This window comes from Quercus lobata, chromosome 6 (genome assembly GCF_001633185.2).
Source record: "Quercus lobata isolate SW786 chromosome 6, ValleyOak3.0 Primary Assembly, whole genome shotgun sequence".
Lineage (NCBI taxonomy): Eukaryota > Viridiplantae > Streptophyta > Magnoliopsida > Fagales > Fagaceae > Quercus > Quercus lobata.
This window is the reverse complement of record NC_044909.1, coordinates 39763571-39784665: the sequence shown is the minus strand read 5'-3', so window position 1 is coordinate 39784665 and position 21095 is coordinate 39763571. Positions and strand designations below refer to the sequence as shown.

The 21095-nt window shown below is 36.9% G+C and overlaps 1 protein-coding gene across 2 annotated transcripts; it reads left to right on the top strand.

The window, feature by feature from the left end:
- The first annotated feature begins 5471 nt into the window (after positions 1-5471).
- Positions 5472-20672, top strand: LOC115994485 (casein kinase II subunit alpha). 2 transcript variants are annotated; one of them, XR_004093223.1, is made up of 11 exons: positions 5472-5905; positions 6129-6258; positions 7394-7588; positions 11013-11170; positions 14621-14711; positions 18634-18699; positions 19172-19254; positions 19374-19437; positions 19516-19584; positions 20070-20208; positions 20298-20672. XR_004093223.1 is itself a non-coding variant. In XM_031118652.1 (10 exons), the coding sequence occupies exons 1-10, from the start codon at positions 5517-5519 to the stop codon at positions 20127-20129; spliced, it is 1305 nt and encodes a 434-aa protein (XP_030974512.1). In that variant the 5' UTR covers positions 5472-5516; the 3' UTR covers positions 20130-20672. The 2 variants fall into 2 exon arrangements, 1 of the variants encoding a protein (XP_030974512.1); XM_031118652.1 differs by having other exon boundaries at positions 20070-20672.
- Positions 20673-21095: the final 423 nt, after the last annotated feature.

Genomic DNA, 21095 nt, shown 5'->3' with positions numbered 1-21095 from the left:
CATACACTAATTTCAATAAAATATTAGTAAACAAAAACTATACAAGCAGCTTTCTCAGTGCTAAAATCACAACAACAAGATAATCAACTAAAATCACAACATATTAGCATGATATAATAAACTAAAATCACAATAGTATAATCAATCAATAGGATGATCAACAAATTAAATTTACAATCTTTGAACCCTAGAAACAAAATCAAACAACAAACAACATGAGTGGACCTTAAACAGTATAATCAATCAATAGGATGATCAACAAATAGTGAACCTTAAAAAGAAATATTATATATATATAACTAAAATCACAACAATATGATTAATCAATAGGATGATCAAAAAATAAATTTACAATCTTTGAACCCTAGAAACAAAACCAAACAGCAAACAACATGAGTGAACCTTGAAAAAAACACTAAAACTAAAAGCAAAATCAAACACAAACACGAAAGTTCGACACAACATGGTGAACTAAAAACAAAATAAAAAATAATCCTTAAAAGAAAATCAAACAAAAAAGAAAAAAAAAATTGTGAACTCAAGACAAATATAAATAGTATGAGAAAATACCTAGGAACTATTTAAGCCTTTGAGATTTATTGCTTTACTAGGCTGAAGCTGAATCTTTTAAATTACCCCTGAAATTACAAAAAAAAACCAAAAAAAAAAAAGAATCAACAAGAAACATTTAGTGACAATAAATAAAACTAAATCAAAGCAGGGGTTAGGGTTACCAAAGATAGAACTACATAGTGGCAGAGCCCCGGTGGAGAACGGAGATGAAAAGGAGATTGATTGTCTTAGGTATTAGGAATTTAAATGAGACCTTGAGAGGAAAGTCTTTCTTTGTGAGAAAGTGAGACTGAGAATCAGAAATGAGTCTTGAGACTTAAAAGTGAGACTGAGAGCTTGTGTTCTTAAATAGTGTAAGGTTAGGTTAGAGCCTAAGATTGAGAATTTGAGAGGGAAAAACTACTGTTTGTTCAGCAGGATTAGGGTATGGAAAAAAAAATTATGTGGCTGAGTGCAAAAAAGAAGAGTAAAATGGTTGGTAGGAGCCTGAAAATCTGAGATTGAGAGGGGAACACTACTAATTGTTCGGCGGGATTAGGGTTTGGAAGAAACATTATGTGGCTGAGAGTAAAAAAGAAGAGAAAAATGGTCAGGTAAGAGCCTGAGATTGAGAGGGAAAAACTAAAGTTTGTTCAGGGTTTGGAAGAGAAATGAAGGTAGCTGTCTAACTGATGATTGAGTTCTGAGTCTGAGAGGCGAGAGTGTGAGACTTGAGAGGAGCAGAAGTCTAAAGAGTAAAGAGGAGAAATGAGAGCAGCTGAGTAGGAGACAACTCAAGAGAAAAGACGTGTGTGGCTGAGATCAAAAGAGAAAAAAATATCTTGCACAGTGGCTGACTCCATCAGTGACTCAAACAGTGACAAGCATCGTTTTTTTATTTTTTATTTTTATTTTTTAATATATATTTTTTCAAAAAACGCAAGTGGCATGATTGTAACCCACTAACCCATACGACCATACAACACATTTTTTTTTAATATATTTTTTTTCAAAAAATGCAAGTGGGAGACACTAGAGCTACTTAGACAAGACCATTCACATTATTCCTCTTGACACACACATTTCTTGACTGAAAAAAGTAGTTCACACACGTTAACTTCCTTTTTTATTCAAAATTTTTTTTTTTTTTTTGATAAGGATGACCTTGTTCATGGATGAACATTAGGCCTTTTCTTAGTTCTTAGAATGTTAGGCCTCTTCTTATACATATTAACATATATATAAAACGCTCGGGTTGGTTCGGTCTTCGTCGGTGTGCAAATCTCGGCGCCGATAGCCGCACTGGTCTAACGTCGGTACTGAAGATCTATCGTCGACCACCGCGTTGGAAACCTTCAGCAGAGCCCTAAGCGGGGCTGGGCAATGCTGTCAGACTGATTTTGTCGGTGCCGGTATATTCTTGAACAGGCCTAGACATGGAAGGCCGGTCCGTGCCACTAGACCAAGTATATCTCCCTCCCTCCAAAGGCAAATAAATCAAATTCAAATCCTCAATAAACTCTGAAAACTTTTCCATAGCCAGAGTTAGACAAGAACCACCCCTCTGTTCACTAGGAAAATGAACAATGTTGAAATTCCTTTGCCGATCTAGCATATCTACCTTGGCTAGCGAGTGTACCGGTGAAGCTGGAAAGGTCACCGTTGTTGTCGAGGAGAAGGCTCGAGGGCTTGGGCTACCCTAAGAAGAATTTTCACTCACTTCATATGTACTTGGGCCTAAGAAACTTGTCTTGGATGGATTGGTAAAGCCTAAACAAGGCTGGTTTGGTCCTGGAACCATTGAGTTAGGCATTTGAGTAAAGCCCAAGGGTTGGGTTACCGTGGGTTTTGGGCCTATGTCCACATTGGGCTTATTATATTTATTTTGACTTGTCACCTCTGGAACCCATTTGAAACACTTAGGTCCACCTTTATTATAATTCCATGAAACCCTCATCTTTCCTTTCTCACCCACCACCACAGTCAAACCTTTCCCTGTCCAGTATGCATTCCTAAAATCACTCTCAAAGCCATTATCAAATTCTTTTGATTTGAATCGAATCTTAAAGAAAATCTTTTAATATTTCCAACCAGTATTTTCTTTCCTAAATTAATACCTGCATTAGTGCTATGAGATTTCACAAATCCTCCACCTACTGCTATCGGGCATGGCTTGTCCACCGGTACACCATTCACTATCACCTTTGCATGTTCTTGATTTGGCACCACTATCCTTTTCACACCTAACTGCGTCTTCCCCTTGTCTGTAATACTCAACTACTCTGAATGCTCTCTAGCCTTAACTTGTATGTGATGACCTTGCACCATTTTAGCAAAAGATCTAGAGATTTGAATCTTTGAATTACATGTATGTGGCTGAGTAACAGATTTCGAATGGCCTAAATAACCCTCAGCAAATTGGTTCGGATCCAACATCTTTCTTAATTCAAGTTCGAAAGTCCTCCAACCATTTTTTGATCTGCCTACAGGGATAAGGATTGACCTCCTAGACCCACCAACTTTGAGTCCCCCCCCCCCCCCCCCCCCCCCCAAAATAAGTAATTTGTGTGAGGATCCCAAGCGATGCTGGAATTGAGCCATTAAACTTGTTGCCTGATAGAATCCGAACAGTCATTTAAGTGAGGCTTCCAAGCAAAGTTGGAATTGACCTTGTAAATTTGTAATATTCGAGATTCAAATGCTTCAAGGACTTTAGACTGCTGATAGAATCAGATAATTCTCTTGAAAAACTTATCTAAGAGATATCTAAGAATTTCAGGGAACCACTGTTGTTGAAATTATAGTTTTGGAAGAGAACCTTCAAGATTGAAATTATACCCTAGATCAAGGGTTTGTATACTTGGAAGGCAGGGGATGTTATTTTCAAGTTTTCCCCTCAAGTCATAGTCATGAAGACTAAGAGTTGTCAAAGAGGAGGATAGATTTGTCAAAGAATTAGGTTCGATTGAGGACATGTTTGTGCCATCCAGAAGTTCCCTTAACAGAGTTAGGTTATCAACGACTCTTTTCCAAACTAGTGTTTTGATTATTAGATCATTGTAAGAGAGATCGAGTGAAACAAGCGAAGACAACTGGGAGATTTCATATGGAATTTTGCCAGAAAAAAGGAATAAGAAAGGTTAAGATGAGTCAACATCTTAAAGTTGCCAAACTCATATGAAATTAGGGAGTAATTGAAGTTATTACCCACAAGATTCAAGGACCTGAGATGGTGAAGAAGGAAAAGGGAACTATTGGAAGGAATGGAGCCAGAAAGCCAACTGCAACTAAGGTCAAGACCAATAACATGGAGTGTGGTATTGTCACACTCGACACCATCCCAACTACAGCAATCCTTATCCTCCTTCCAAGAGACTGTCTTTGGATACGAATTATCACACATATGAAAATTTGATCTATAATCATAAGAATGAATAGGTAAAATAGATGCATGAAGAGAAGGAGAAGCGAAACTGTGAAGAGACAGAGAGTTACTAAATTGGAATATAGCAGAGCATGGTGAGTTTGAAGACAAGGAAGAAGAAAAAGAGAATGGAGAATGGAAGAGCAAGGAAAGTAGACAGAATAATTGATACTTCCAACTTAAACTTAAACGATCCAATTGATGATGATAACTTTGAGTTCAGTTAGCAATAAAAAATGGCCAAAAGAGTTGGCGCTTCGTTGGAAAGTATAAGCAACATCACCATACCTAATTGTGAAGAACTGTTTGGAACTAATCCAAATGACAATGTGTTCAATATTCTTCATCAGCCATTGTGTCACACTATTACCCTTAAAAATTGATTTCATAAAATATTTGCCCCATTCAAAAATCCATAATGAAAAATAACATCCCCCTTCTTCTATTACCAAATGAAAAAAAAATTGAATTCAATGAAAAAACTACGAAAACCACTCATAGCTGATTGGAATAGAAGAAAAGAACAAAATATCTGGCTAATTTGAGGTAGTTGGGCCTCCTAAGGAGCGCGTGCGCGCGCGCGCGCGCGCGCGCGCGGGGGGTGGGTGGGGTGGGTGGGGGGTGGGGTGGGGTTCTGTTAGCTCCAACCTATTGATAGCCCTAATGTCAACTTATGAGCTTTTGAAAGTAAAACTTCAAGCCATCAATAAGGAGCATGCTTAACAATGGTGGGTATAAATCATAAAAAAACAAAAGTGGTATTCTTTGCTTGGGCATAATTGATATAGAATCAAGACCCTTTAAAAGTAAAAAATAAGTTGGCCCGCTTAATGGTAGCAAAGTCATCAAAGTTGAGGTACAAACATGTTATTTGCAAAAGGCAGAAGCCCTGAAATTAAAAAGTTGTTCTCCTTCGCTTTAGAAATCATGCTTTGATCCTCATTGCACCATAGACAATTGTTTGATGAAACTGAGTTGATTTTGAATTCCTGCACTTATTGGACTTCTATTGAAACTAATTTTGTTACCCGCAATTTAGTAAAGGGATCCTTGTGCAACTTACCTGAATTTTGCATTGTTGTGTGCCACTAGAATTACTATTTTTGCCATCGAGTAATAGCTTATTATATAAAATTTGTTGTAAAAACTATTTTACAATATTTTTTATAAGTTAATGATATTGTGAGTGGTTATTAGTAAGTAAAAAAAAATAATATTAGTGGTGAGTTTAGATGAGAAACCGTAAAAGTTATCCACACCAACAATTTGTAAAAATGTTGTAAAATAGTTTGTGACATATCATTTCTCTTTTTATTCCAATTTCATGCTTATCAAGGAAAAAAAAAATGGAAAACATAAAAACTATAAATAACAACTATGATTTATTACAGCTAGACACAAAAGAAAAAACAGGAAAGAAGAAAATAAAAATAAAAAAAGCATAAAAAAAGAAAAAAGAAAAAGAAAAAGGAAAAGAAGGAAAAGAAAAGAAGGGAGGGTACCGTATGAGAGAGTCCTTTTTTGCATTCGCAAAGATTTGATGGCCATAAGGCCCCTTCAATTCACACTCTCCCACCATCACCACCCCCTTCCTCTTGCCAGAAACCTATTCTCACTCTTCCTCTCATCACCGCCACCTCTCTCTCATCAATCTCCACCGTCCTCCACCTTCCCCATCCTCCGCCGCATCGCCTCCTCAGCGACACCGATCTCTCGCCCTCAGAAACACCACCACAACCGCCAACAACAATATCAACTAACTTCGCCCCGCAGCCTGCGACCGTTGCCTACACCGGAAACCCTGGCGCAGAAAATCGGCAAATCCATCCGCCGCCCTGGCGCCCCTTCCAAGGCTAGGGTTTATGCCGATATCAACGTGATTCGCCCCAAAGACTACTGGGACTACGAGTCCCTCACCGTCCAATGGGGGTACTCTCTTCATCTTCAAGTTTCCTATCCATCTATTTTTGCGTATATATGTGTATATTTGCGTTGCGTTATGCTGAGTTTGGATGAGGTGGAATTTGTATATCTAAATTATGGAAATGCAAAATAGGAATTTGGAATTTATATTAGGTTTAAATTTCTGAATTGACGAGCAGCAGCTAGGGTTTGTTTTTAGGTGTTTATGCGGGTATGATTGATTGTACAGGGAGCAGGATGATTATGAGGTGGTGAGGAAGGTTGGGAGAGGGAAATACAGTGAGGTATTCGAGGGTGTTCACTGCACCGATAACGAGAAATGCGTAATTAAGATTCTCAAACCGGTGAAAAAGAAGAAGGTGAGTCTCTGCATCGTCATTGGCTTCTAATGTATATGGTTCATAGTTGTGAAAGCATGCCTCTTGTTGTAGGAGTTTCCATAATCTCAATGCTTATAGTTTATGTTATCCTGACTTTGATTAGTTTATCCTATTTCAAAGCTAATGCAATTGTAATCGTGCTTGATTTGTTGTAGTTGTTTGCAAACTGCGTTCCTTTGCACGGATTATTTTCTAATAATGGTTCATGAAGTATAATGTACTTACATAAAAATAAAATAAAAGGCTAATAGCAAAGAAAAAAAAATACTTTTTTTTTTTTTTGGTTCTTATAAGTAACAAAGAAAAAAAAACTTAAGAACTTCTAAGCCAAATAGAGAAAGGACTCAAAATGCAAAATGACTCAAAATGAAAAGTAAGACTTGTGGGTCTTTGTTACAGCCAAGGACAGCCCATTTCAGAAAATCTAAAATTATCAAATTGTCCTTATTCTAGTAAACTTATTTAAATTTGATCCAACAGCTTTCTAACCTTAAAAAAACTTAATATTTTGACTCAATAATAACTAGAGTACCCTATGCAAGGCGCCAAGATAGTCCCACATCAAAGCTAGACCACAAATCTTGAATCTTTTGGTATTTAATCTTGTTTTTCTTTAGAACTCTTTATTGTCCGCTTCTTCAGGCTGCCATAAATTCTCATATAGACACTGATGCTTCTACATCAATATGCCATTGTGGCATTTTAATTCTCTATTTAAGTTTCCATCTCAATTTCGTATCACTGTCTTTGTGTTTAACAATTGAATATGAATTATTCACGTGCAAGCTCTCCAAGTTATTCTACTTACAATCTATTGCTTTTGTACTGGTGGATTTTTTTTTTTTTTTTTGAGTTTTATATGAACAGTGGATGGCACTTTGGCTAGATTATGACTCTACTTTTACTTTTGCTTCTAGCACAAGTAACTCTTTTAATGGTTAAATTAAAGGTGTAAATGAGTATGTGCCCATGATGCTTGTGGCATTGCCAATTTTTTGCAGTAATATAACTTATTCTATGAAATCACTGTAGCACGACTTATTTTTTCTTATTTTTTACTCTCCCCCATTTTTCTCTCTCCCCATCCTCTCCCCACCAAAAAAAAAAAATGCAGATTAAGAGGGAGATAAAGATACTGCAGAATCTTTGTGGTGGGCCGAATATTGTGAAGCTGCTTGATATTGTTAGAGACCAGCAATCGAAGACCCCCAGCCTTATATTTGAATATGTGAATAATACAGATTTTAAAGTGCTTTATCCAACACTCTCTGACTATGATATTCGATATTACATCTATGAGCTTCTTAAGGCAAGCTTACTATTCTCTCTTCTCTTCAATGGATAAGAATAGCATGTTGAAATTATCATTAATATTCACATTTGAAAATCCTGTCGCCATATGTTCATTTTAATGTGTGTGGAAGCTTATAGATGTTTTGTGTTAATTTACATTGCCAAATTGTAACTTTGTAATCTTTCTATTTTGTACAAAGTTTCCTTCTTTTTTTTTCCTTTCCTTTTATCATTTGGTGCTTGGATTATTGGGATAGATACTTCAATATTATAGTTAAAGCATTGTCATCTTTATAATTACTTCAGTTTATGTTGGCTAAAATGACAGTCTTGTAGGGGAGATGAAAAGTGGTGGACTAAACTTTTGGGCCTCAACATGGATCAAGGGGAAATTAAGGGCTAGTTCCTAATGTTGCTCCAAAGGAGAACTAATGTGATGCAAGTTAGTTCATGCGGCCATGGGGATAGACCTGGCTGACTATTTAGTTGTTCAACAGTTTAAAGACACAGAAAAAAAGAAAAGAAAGAAAAGGAACAAGAAGACATTTATGCATCTCTAGTTCTCTGCTAATAAATTTGGCTAGATGAATTATTCTTCACAGAAATTATAGCAGAAATTATAGGCTTTCTCCTGCTGCCAAAACAGAGTTATATATTTATAAGATAAATATCAATAACTGACTAGCTCTACTGTATTTTGTGTGTGTGTGTGTGTGTGTCCTTTTGGAACAATCACAAACACATTTTTGGATTTGCAAACAAAAACCCAATCATCTTTGTGTTTATATATTATCTAGAGGATGCTTTATTTTTTGTCAGATAAAGAAATTATATTGACAAAAGGGGGAATGGATAAAATTATATATTTTTTGGTCTTGTTTAGAAAGAGATTGAGAGGCAGACCATGTGATCTCTTGGATTTTGGTTTGGCAGTGTATTTGTTTAATTCATGATTTGTCCTAAATGTTCCATATTTTTATCTTGAAAGTTAATGCACTATGATCAAAAGAAAAGTTGATATGCAAATGTCTGAAGGACCAGTGGGAGAAGCAATCCTGGAGTCCCACATCGCCTGGGGAAGCACATGGGTATGTGCTTATAAGGAGTGATCTCCCTCCTTCCATTGTGTAGAGGGATCTCCCTCCCTCCAATGTGTAGAGGCATTTTCTTCCATTGTTGTGTGCTTTGGGGAGGAGAACAAAACCATGAGAGGTATGGGCCCCAAAGCGGACAATATTTACACAGTTGGAATGGGATCGTTACAGATGGTATCAGAGCTAGATTCCAATCAGAAGTGTGGGCCCCACATGTGAGGATGCTTGTGCTCGTAAGGGGGGTGGATTGTGAAGGACTAGTGGGAGAAGCAATCCTAGAGTCCCAGGAAGCACATGATGTGCTTATAAGGAGTGATTTTTGTCTATTGTGTAGAGGCCCTTTCTCCCACTGCTGTGTGCTTTGGGAGAAGGACAAAACCATGAGGAGTATGGGCCCCAAAATGGATAATGTCTACATAGTTGGGATGGGGTTGTTGGTATTAAAGCATAGGTATAAGATTTTGTAGACTTGTAGGTATAATCTTGAGAATTTTAGAACAAGAGTGTCATCATGAGAAATTTTCGTGTTAGAATTATTTGACCTACTTTTCTAGAGCTTATAGAATGGTTGCTGTATCGTTTGCATGCTTGGTTTTGTCCTTTGGGGATGTTTGCAATTTTAATATCTTGTTGTATTGCTTAGGGATATGGCTCCACCAAGGAAAAACTCATGGTGTGGTCAATCGAATGCTAGGGAACTGCTGATCTTCAGGCCATTATCCAAGCCATTCGTGGCTTAACCAATGTAGTGCAACATCTAGTAGGAGCCACCAATCTGACTAGTGCTCTAGAGAAGTTTAGGAAGCCTGAGCCTCCTACTTTCAAGGGTACAGAGGACCCAATGGAGGCATTTTCTCCTAGTGTTGTGTGCTTTGGGCTCCAAAGTAGATAATACCTACACCGCAGTGGGAGAAAATGCTTTTACATGGAGGGAGATCACTTCTTATAAGTAAATCCTCATGTGCTTCCCCAGGTGATGAGGGACTCCACTCTCCAGGATTACTTCTCCCATAGGTCCTTCTTATCACTTGGGGAAGCACATGGAGATGGACTTATAAGGAATTATCCTTCCAATGTGTAGAGGCCTTTTCTTCCATTGCTGTGTGCTTTTTTTGGGGGTGGGGGGAACAAAACTGTGAGGGGTATGGGCCCCAAAACAGACAATATCACAAATAGTATTAGAGCCATGCCCCAACGAGAAGTGTGGGCCCCACAAACGAGGATGTGTGCCTATAAGGGGGTGGTTGTGAAGGACCAATGGGAGAAGCAATCCTAGAGTCCCACATCGCTAGAGGAAGCACATGGAGATGTGCTTATAATGAATGATCTCTCTTCAATGTGTAAAGGACTTTTCTCCTAATGTTGTGTGCATTGGGGATTGAACAAAACGATGAGGGGTATGGGCCCCAATATGGACAATATCTACATAGTTGGGGTGTGGTCGTTACAAAATGTGTCTAGAATGAAGAAGTTGTGGCAAGTCAAATAATTTTTGCTGCTTCAAAAGGATCTTAGGTATTGTTGCCCGAATGAAGATTTAGTATACCATAACCAGAAGAGTGGAAATTAGAAAGATGTAATTGTTATTTTTATATATATTCTTGTATTTGAAGGCTTCATGATCTTGATTTAGTCCTGTGGTCTCTGTATGGTACTAAAAAGTCCATGTTAGAACCATCATTTAATTTGTTGTCTGGATAGAAAAAAATGTATAGAGTAGATTTGGAGTCCTATCTAAATATTGCACATCTGCTGTGCTGAAGTTACAAAAAAATTATAATTGTAGGGATTGGGATTGAAGAAGAAAGGATTTCTATATTAGCTTAAGCTTTAAAAGCCAAGAGTGGTTGAAATATAGGGATTGAATTTTCAGCTAGTATACTCCCAGTGTACTGGTTGAATTTTTTCTAATAAAATTTATTACTCATCCAAAAATACACACTTGTTGTACTTGTTGAATTTTTAGAGGGTCTCAATGCAAATGTATTCTTCATGTTCAGGGGACACTTTTTTGCCTGCAATGGAACTTATATTTGATAGTTGCTTCTTCAGTCCGTGAATTAGTTTGATGTAATAACCCCTTGTTCAAAATTATGAATAGGGGGAAACAGTTTCTTAATATTTTTGGTTCCTTTCTCTCTCTCTCTCTCTTTTTTTTTTTTGGTGGGGTGGGGGGTCCAAGGCTGATGAATTACATGCTAGTTTATATCTTGTTCTCTCTAAATATGTTGATCTTTATTTATTTTGGTTAAACGTTATATTTTTTCTCAAATTAGTCTAATTAAAATTTGCACCCTGATTTTTAAAACTGGGGAGAATCTTACATTTTTACTAATGTATTTGTAGGCATTGGATTATTGCCATTCACAAGGTATTATGCATCGAGATGTGAAGCCCCATAATGTAATGATTGATCATGAACAACGCAAACTTCGTCTTATTGATTGGGGCCTTGCAGAGTTCTATCATCCAGGGAAAGAATATAATGTTCGCGTTGCTTCAAGGTTGTTTTCTTTTTTCTCTTTTTTGGAAAGATGGTGATTTATTTTCCTGTTGTTGCGCCCCCTCCCTTTCTTTTGGTTCTTTGTCAGAACTGCTTTATTCTGATATGCCTTTGTTTCGGATGAAGAAATTACCTGAAAAAGTGAAAATTGCATCTCATGCTCCATTTGTTTTGAAGTAAAATATTTTACATGTAAAATTTTTTACTGTAAAACATTTTCCAGTTAAAACATTTTCAAGTGTTTGGACCTAAACACTTGAAAAAGCAAGTCACCACTAGCCACCCCCAAATGCAAGCACAAACCACCACAAACCACCCAAAAACCAGATCAGATAGAGGGAAAAAAGACAGCCACTACCATGACCAATCGTAACCTACTAGCCACCACCAGCCACCACCCAAAAATCTGAGCATTAAACCACCAGCAACCCACAAATATGACATTAAACCACCAAATCGGCACAAATCCGACCAAACCACGCAAAAGAAAGCCAAAAAGTAACTTACAAACCCATATTCAAAACCCACGAACCAATTGAGAACCTCTGGTGGCGGTGAGGTCGAAAAAGGGTGAGATGAGAGGAGCCCACCGCCTTTGGTGGTGGTGGCACGTGATGACATTTGGGGTTTGGAGGAGCTTGACCGTGGAAAGCTTTGCCGAGAGAGAGAGGTGCAGGTGAAGAAAGCCACCAACGTGATGGTGGTGATGAGACATCGCAAGCGGCGATGCAAGGGTGGACGGAGTGGTTGACGTGGCTGATGAGAAGTTGGGGAGGGGAGAAGCAACTGAGAGTGTGCGAGTGTGAGAGATTTAAAATGTTTTACTCTTGTTTTAACTGTAAAACATTTTACTTGCCTCAATTTTACAGTTTGAATATTTTACAGTTCACCAGATTTTACAACAAAACAAATGTGGTAAAATGCGTAAAATATTTTACTTTGAAATAAATAGAGCGTTAGTATGGAGAGGAGTTCTTATCACTTGGGATGAGAAAGGAATTTTCTTCTAATTTTTTTTGGGAAGCTAGTGAATTAGTGGCAACTTTGAATATTCTTAGTTTAGGGAAATTTTAGATCTCCTGCCACAAAATACCTATTGTGCTCCATGTTACTTGGGGTGACAAAGGAGATCGTTTATCTCTTATGGGCAACTAATTTTATAGACTTAATATTGAGTAAAATAAGTAGATTATACAATTTATTGAGTGATCATAGGGTTATGTACAGGAGATACCAAAGAGTTATGAAAGAATCAATATCTAGATTATATGAAATAAAGATAGCAAAGTATGATTTCTAAGTTGTTAAGAGGCTTCTAGCTCAGTGGCATTGTCTAGTCTCCCTTATGAGTAGAACCAAGGTTCGAGTCCCCTCTCCCCATTTGTTGTAACAATGGAATTAAAAAAAAGGCTTGATTATCTATGTCACACCCCAACTCTTCATTGGCAAGACATTGTCCCACTCCCTCAAGGTTTTAAAAGGCCTTTTACCAATTAGAGTCCAAGGCCCTCCATATAAGGCTTAGGACCTCCCCTTGTTTTTTTTTATAAGTAATGAATCTTTATTAACAAAAACTTCTAAGTATAGAGGGGGTATACAAAGAAAGCAACAGCATTAGCCTCTCAAATTACAAAGCTCAAGCAAGTCTAACAAGGAAAAACAGGAAAATAATTGTAAAGCTCTAGTAGAATCCTTCAAGGAGTGAAGGAAAAAGGATTTAATCTTGATGTGAGACCGCTCGCATCCCTCAAAACTTCTCCCTGCAAATACACCCTGTCATGTAGTGAGGCACCATCTTCCAAATTACGACATCCCGATGCTGATCAAAACTGCCCTGCCAAGACACTAGCAGATCCTTTACCCTCTTTGGCATAACCCAGGGCAAACCAAACACAGAAAAAACCAGGCCACACCTCATGAGCTATAGGACAATGTAGGACCTTCCCTTACCTAGGCAATGTGAAACTTAGTCAAGATTTGGTTCGCCCTCACCTCTCCCAAGAGGTCTTTTGGCCTTTTGGGTCCTCACAATCTATAAGTTGTCTTGTCTCATCCAGAAAGGAGTTTGACAATGAATGACACTCTGAACTAGAGTAAGGTGGATGAAATGGATGGCAAGGTAACATAATAGTCGGAAAATATATGACATTAGAACAAAACTGGATCTCAGATGAAATTCTTTAACTCCGTTTCTGTATTCTGAATAGATTTCAAATTAAACTGAATCTCAAGATTAATTTGAATTCTATTGGGAGGGATCACAGAAACTGAATTAAATAATTTTATAATGAGAGAAGTAATACATTTTAAAGTTAACAGATGCTAGTCTTTTATAGATGTGTGTGTGTATATATATATATATATATATATCTAGATATAGGATATAGATATAGACAGATAGATAATTTGACTAAAAGGAACTGCATCATGTACATGGTGTGTAGATAGAGAGTCCTAAAAAATTACAAAAAATGAAGTCACAATTGGAAAGAAAGTGAATCAATAAAATTAAGAATGAATCTCACTAGGACCTAGAACATGGGACCATCAAAACAATGATCTCATTAGGGATGACTTCAGTTTATTAAGTGAAACTTCCACACGTTCTAATGTCCAATGATTCCTCTCTCCAAAATGTCCACAATAGGTAGAAAGGGGTAGATTCCAAACTAAGGAGGAATGCTTATCAAACCAATTCCTCCATCCCCACAATGGATTAACAATGCTCTTAGGCCTTACCCAATGAACCCCAAATACATAGAAGATAAAAGAGTCCAAAATTCTTGCGTAATGTCACAATCTGACAACAAATGATCCACAGTCTTATCGTTACTCTGCACATACCACACCAATCTACCAGAGTAATTTCTCTATGAGATTATTGCATGTTGGAATCTTCCCCATGTTGTTGTCTACACAAAAATGCAACTCTTACTGAAGTCTAATCGCACCAAGTACTTTTCCAGGGGAAAGCTATGTCATCAAAGCCTCTCAAGTTCTCAGAGTATGATTGAAATTTGAACCTCCTCTCGCTATTCAAACTCCTCCTCATATGATCAAGGCCATCTCTATTTGGGATGTTGGAGTACAAAATATCCAACAGGTCAATTGGCTCCAATTCCCAATAATTAAAGTTTAGTCTTTAGGAGTGTAACGGGTTCTGTTCAGATTGTATTTATCAACTGAAAGTTACTTATCAATGTATATAATTATCATTTGGAAATCATCAAATGAATTGGCTTAATGTAAATTTCACTCATTAAGGGAAAAATTCATGTATCAATTAGTGCTTGATAGAGTAATGTTTACTTTGTTGAAATTTTATGGTATAGAAATTGAAATTTTGGTTTTACTTACACTTTAAGGGATTTTTCTATTATGTTCATATGATTTTCTTCTTGAAACTAAGAGCTGTAGTTCTTCTCCATTGCTTTTAAACTTTTTTTTGCAGATATTTTAAAGGTCCTGAGCTCCTTATTGATTTGCAAGACTATGATTACTCTTTAGACTTGTGGAGCCTTGGTTGTATGTTTGCTGGAATGGTGAGCATTTTCCTGCCTACATTGTTAAAATTCATTTGGCCAAATATGTTGTTAGTATTGTATGGACGCAAATCAAGTAAAAAAAAAAAAATATCATACCATGTTCATGAATAGTATGATACATAGATACATATTATTTGAATGGTATCATATTGTATATATTGGATGGTACCTAGACATGTGGGTTTAAATTGAGTCTTTTTTGGGTTAAAATTTGTGCTTTGACTTGAGCTCAACTAGTTGTTGGACTTGTTTCTAACACAAAAGTATGGGGTTACTTGGGTGAACCCAATAAAATAACATGTCCATGAGTTATTTATTTATTTATTCATATATTCTCTCTCTCTCTCTCTCTCTCTCTCTCTCTCTCTCTCTCCCCTAGAAATTTAGACCGCACTTGACACTTTTCTTTCATATTTGTAGATTTCTTTTCTATTTCATGAATAAAGTATTATACCTATATGACCATATTGTTATTTTTATTTTTGTTATACAACAACAAAAACTTAGTCCCAAAAATTTGGGGTTGGCTATGGATTCTTAACAAATTAGTTAGCATTGGTCACATGTATTCTTCTTTTCTCTATTCTATTTTATCTAAAGTTATATTCTCTGTTACTTAATTAATTTTTATATATATATATATATATATATTGTCATAATTATTATAAATCCAAGAAACTTGAATGCCAAGAAGAAATATTAAGAAAAAGTTATTGAAATATCAGAACAATAAGAGATAGTAGATGTTGGAGATGATGAAGTAGAAGATGTCAATAAAGAAATGATTTTGCAAGATGATGAAAATGATGGTAACATTGACTTGGACTATGGAAATGAAGGTTTTTTTGAGAAACCGCAAAGGAATGCATTTAATTAGGAAATACCAGCTAAATCAGCTTGGTAAAAGGATAGTACATTAGATGGAACATCTTCCATCTATATTACACAATTTGGTAAATTAATTGCTAACTGAGCCAAGTTGTGTGCAACTGTGTTGCCCTCTCTCTTAGTGTGAGAGTAGGACAATTTGGAAAAAGCTAAAGATAATGATAAAGTGTCCTGTAATAGCAAACCATACGGGGCCAAACCAGGATCCTTAGAGCTCAATGCTGCCATTACCAGGGAAGAATCACCCTCCAGAACAATATCAGATAGGCCCATCTCCTGTGCGAACTCAAGAGCTTTGTTGGCGGCCAAAGCTTCAATCTCTATCGCCTGAAGGAGTCGAGGGACACGAGTAGCCATGGCTGCAATAACCAGTCCCTCCTTGTCTTGAACCATGACTCCCAGACCGGAGCACTTTTCTCCAGCAAAAATAGCTCCGTCGAAGTTGATCTTGTATGAGCCCGGGTCAGGTGGTTTCCACCGGACTTTCCTCTTTGTCCTGCTAGGAACTGGAGCTAATTTCAGGGCTTTAAACTCCAAATAACTTTCATGAGCAAACTGGAACAGCTGGTGTAATGGCTGGAATGCTTGCTGGGTTCGTATTTGGTTCCTTTGTTGCCAAATGGACCAAATGATGAAGGCAAACTGAACCGGGTTCTTCTTGTTCTCAAATACCCAGATCAGTAGTTCAGAAAAACTAGAGAAGCTCCTTTGGTTCCTAAAACTCCAAGTATTATCCACTTTCCACACTCCATCCAAACCCTTACAGCTCCATACCGCATGCACAATGTCTTCATTTTCTTCCTTGCACCAATCACACCTTTGCTCGGTAAAAATTTTCCAACGCAAAAGGTTGCTTTTTGAGGGTAGTGAGTTACGGCATGCCCTCCAAATTAGATTTCTTACTTTATTAGCACATTCAAGAGCCCAAATCTTCTTCCAAAGCTTTTTTTCATGGTCTTGATTCTCCGCTACCGGAAAACCCACTTCATCTTCCTTCAAAAATCTATAGCCCGTTTTGCAACTATAGCTCCCATCTTGCTCCCAAGGCCAATATAGTGTGTCCTCCATTTCTTTTCTAGCCAACGCAGTATTTTTTATTTCTTCCGCTTCTTGAGGTGCAAAAATCCCATCAACCATTGTTGCATTCCATGTTCTAGTGCTCTTATCAATTAAGCACTCCACAGTGGCTTCTTCCATTGATTCCACCATTGGGGAAAGTACCTTAGTAGGATGTTTCCGGGGCAGCCAATGGTGTTACCAAATCTTTATTGATTTTCCATTCCCCACCCTCCAACACGCCCCATCTAGAATGACATCACGGCCTTGTAAGATACTCTTCCAAGCGTAAGATCCAGAATTGGATTCCTTAGCTTCTAGAAGAGAGTGGTTTGGGAAAAACTTTGCCTTAAAGACTTTGTAAAAGAGAGTTTCCTTATTATGCAAGAGCCACCACGCTTGTTTCGCCAAAAGAGCATCATTAAAATGAGCTAAGTCTCGAAAACCCATACCGCCCTACCATTTTGGATTTAGTTAATTCACTCCACCGGATCCAATGAATTTTCCTTCTATTGCCTCTTTGGCCCCACCAAAACTTTTTTATCATTGCCTCAATGTCTTCACAAATCCCCAAAGGTAATTTAAAGCAACCCATAGCATAGGTAGGGATAGCTTGGATCACGGATTTGACAAGGACCTCTCTCCCGGCTTGTGACAACAATTTACCCTCCCAACCTTGAAGTTTTCTCCAAACCCTCTCTTTTATATAGTTGAAGCTAGCCTTTTTCCCCCTACCCATGAAGGAGGGAAGCCCAAATATTTCTCATAAGACTTTACTTCTTGGACTTGGAAGAGATTCTTTATGCTTGATTTTGGTTCATCCGTGGTGGACTTGCTAAAGAAGATTGTGGTCTTGTCTTTGTTGATTTTTTGGCTTGACCAAGATTCATATTCACCCAATAACTTCAAAACATTATTACAATCCTTAGTGATTGACCTGCAGAAAAGTAGGCTATCGTCTACAAAAAACAAGTGGGTTAGTTTAGGGCCTCGTTTGCACAAGGAAAAACCCTTAATATCCCCATTCCTCGCTGAGTGATTGACGAGAGTATGAAGGCCTTCCGTGCATAAAAGGAAAAGGAAAGGAGATAAGGGGTCTCCTTGTCTAATTCCTCTTTCAGGATGGATCATTCCAATGGGCTCCCCATTCACCATGATAGAGTACGACACCGTCTTCACACAACTCATCATAAGAGCTACCCATCTAGCACAAAAACCCATTTTCTCCATGAGCTTCTCCAAATACACTCACTCCACCCGATCGTAGGTTTTACTCAAGAAAGAAATTATTATTTAAGCTTATACATCATGTATTAAACTTTTGAGTTTGACCAATTTAAATCTGAATGTTATATAATACATTTTAATTTGATTTATTTAATTAGTTTTGTTAAAAGTTATTATATAAGTGATGATTAAATTACTCGTGAGTTGAATATGTTCCAACTTTATAATAAATATACCTGTTATATATGTATATCTATTTTTTTTAATAAAGTTTACAAAGCGTTTGTGTATGTATTATAAAGTATATTATATGTGTATCCTATGATATACCCAAAAAAAAAAATCGATCACGGTAAGATTTGCGTTTTGACAACTATGAGGCAAGATATCTACATATTATAAGTAGGCTTTAGTACACTATGAGGCAAGATATCTACATATTTTAAGTAGGCTTTAGTGTGTTGTACCATGGTACTTTATATTTTAGGCCAATGAGCTATAGGCTATAGCTCAACTGGCTCTTCCTCCTCCCATAATAATGGATAAATGGGATAGAGGGTGACATCGTGGACCTTGATCTGCTTGCATACTCATCAGTATTCAATAGCAAGTTATACTCTGGCTGTCCCTCTGTAGATGACAGTTAGACCTCATGGGTGGCAGATGGCAGGGGGTTTTTAAGAGTTTGATACTTTTTCATGGTATACTCTCTCTGGTGATGCTTATTATTGAGGCTTGTGCTGTACAGATATTCCGTAAGGAACCGTTTTTCTATGGGCATGATAATTACGATCAGCTGGTCAAAATAGCCAAGGTATGTTTAGTTTTCTTTAGAAGTTTGAACATTGGTTCTTTTATAGGGGAAAATTTGTAAAATAATATTTTTTTAAGATTAATTATTTAATTGGCTTTGTTTTGAAACTATTTGGGTATCTAGCCTTTTTCCTATAATCTTGTTTATGACATGATTTCAGTTACAATTCATCCAAATCAGCTGATATTGAGTTTTGAAAATATGATTTTTAAAAAGAGGCTAGATTCCCAAATAACTTCAAAACGGTACTAATTTAAATAATAATTATTAAAATAATATTATTTTTGCAAAATTTGCCTTCTGTTATATGAACCAAGTCTTAGTTGATTGATGGATATTTGTAGGAATTTTTTGATATCATTTATTGTAATGTGTCCGTGAAACATTACAATAAAATATTTACAACTGGGTTTTAGAAACAACAGAAAGAAAGGGAAATCTAATTCAAAGTTTGCATTTTCTTCTACAACAGGTCCTTGGGACAGATGAATTAAACACTTATCTGAGCAAATACCGTATAGAGTTAGACCCTCATCTTGCAGCCCTTGTTGGCAGGTTGGAATCAATCTCATGGTTTTATCCTTTTTATTTTTTCTTGTTGCTGATGTTGTCATTGTTACCAGGCAGCATTAGTTTTAACCAAGAAAATTCTTTGTTCTTGAATTGAAATATAGGCATAGCCGGAAACCGTGGTCAAAGTTCATTAATGTTGATAATCAACATTTGGCTCTTCCTGAGGTAGATTTTATTATTAGTGTTTTTTTCACCGAGTTTTTGAATGTTATTTTTAATGCATTCACTTTCTACTTTTTGAAGGCCGTTGACTTTGTAGACAAGTTGCTACGGTATGATCACCAAGAGAGGCCTACTGCGAAAGAAGCAATGGTAAAGCCTAGTCCTCAAGTACCCAACAAATACACTCAACTTCCATACACAAACTCTCTCTCTCTCTCTCTCTCTCTCTCTCTCTCTCTCTCTCTCACACACACACACACGCACACGCACACGCACTAGCTCATATTGCTGAATTTGGCTATCAGTCTATTGTTTCCATTACTTGGTCATTTCTGTCACTCAGTAGTAACAATACTTGGATGATTTTTCTGTTACCAAGAAAGAATGGTGTGCCTTTTCTATGCTGTCCATTTACCTCGTGTGTGTTAGGATGTCTGGTATAATGAAGTAGACCTTGTGTACATCTGAATATGGGCTTTTCAGTCATTTGTCTGTGAGGATATGCAGAATGACAATGTGTACCTAGCATGGTCTTGTTCATTTTTAATGCTAGTTCCACTTTAGTAGACCCTGTCTATTATGTTTTATCTGTTACACTTGCATGTAGAATGTTAAGTGTAGTTGATTTCTTGCAGGCCCATCCTTATTTTTACCCGGTAAGAAATGCAGAAAGCAGCAGAACTCGTAGCCAGTAGATTGATTCCAGATGCTTGCCAAGATACGTTTTCTTCTTTTTCTTGGTCAGGATCTTGCTCTGTAATCTCAATATGGTCGGTGAGTTTGCAATTAGGATGCTGTGCAATGTTTTAGTTATCATTGAACCGTCAGTTTATTTGATTATAATTTATTTTTTGGTCAATTAGGTTCCTGTACTTGGTGTGCGTTCTAAAGTTGTGAATGTAATATTGACCCAATTTCAGGCAGGATTGTCTGCCCTATTTTTTTTTTTTTTTGGACATTCACACGTTTACCCTGAACTGTTTTAACGCATTGGGAAATGGATCAAACAATATTCCTTAAAAAAGGAGGGTTATTGATGAATCCAGTTCGATGATGTTTACTCTATAGATTGATGATAAGTGATTCTTCTAGTCGTTTCGATCAAATTTTAAAACTGGCTGGACTAATAATGTGTCCAACCAACAATAGGTAGCTAGTCTGGTCTGTTTGTACGTTAGAATTCTGTACGTAAAAAATAAGTCAAAACTAGTAGTACATCCGAGTGATGCGTTGATTAATTAACTATCTTAATAATTGATGGGACACATGATAGTATTATATACATCTATCGAGTCATTGTTACAAGCATAGCAGTGTGTAACCGGAAGGATAGACTGTTTTTATTTCTTCTTATATCGAGTCTTTATTTCAAATTTCTTCAGACTTGGATTTTGTTTTACCTAAAGTATGCAGAAACTGGAAGGCTAGACTGTGTTTCAGGGGCTAACAAAGCAGTGATTGCTTTACTCAGTTTGCTTCTACTAAGAATGATATATTTGGATGAATGAATGTCTTCCTTTTCTGAGTTGTTTAGTCGAAAATGGCTCATACATTGTAAATTTATCTTAAAGACGGGTATAAAATGCCCTCTTTTAACTTAAAAAATTAAAAAAATGAATAAGACACGATATTTTATACTAGAGTTTCATAAAAAAAAAAAA

What these genes read in the sequence shown, in the direction of transcription:
- LOC115994485 (XM_031118652.1), top strand. Translation starts at nt 5,517, where the DNA reads ATGGCCATAAGGCCCCTTCAATTCACACTCTCCCACCATCACCACCCC. An exon ending in ACATCTATGAGCTTCTTAAG is followed by an intron (nt 7,589 to 11,012) that starts GCAAGCTTACTA and finishes ATGTATTTGTAG; the next exon opens with GCATTGGATTATTGCCATTC. An exon ending in CTTGCAGCCCTTGTTGGCAG is followed by an intron (nt 19,255 to 19,373) that starts GTTGGAATCAAT and finishes ATTGAAATATAG; the next exon opens with GCATAGCCGGAAACCGTGGT.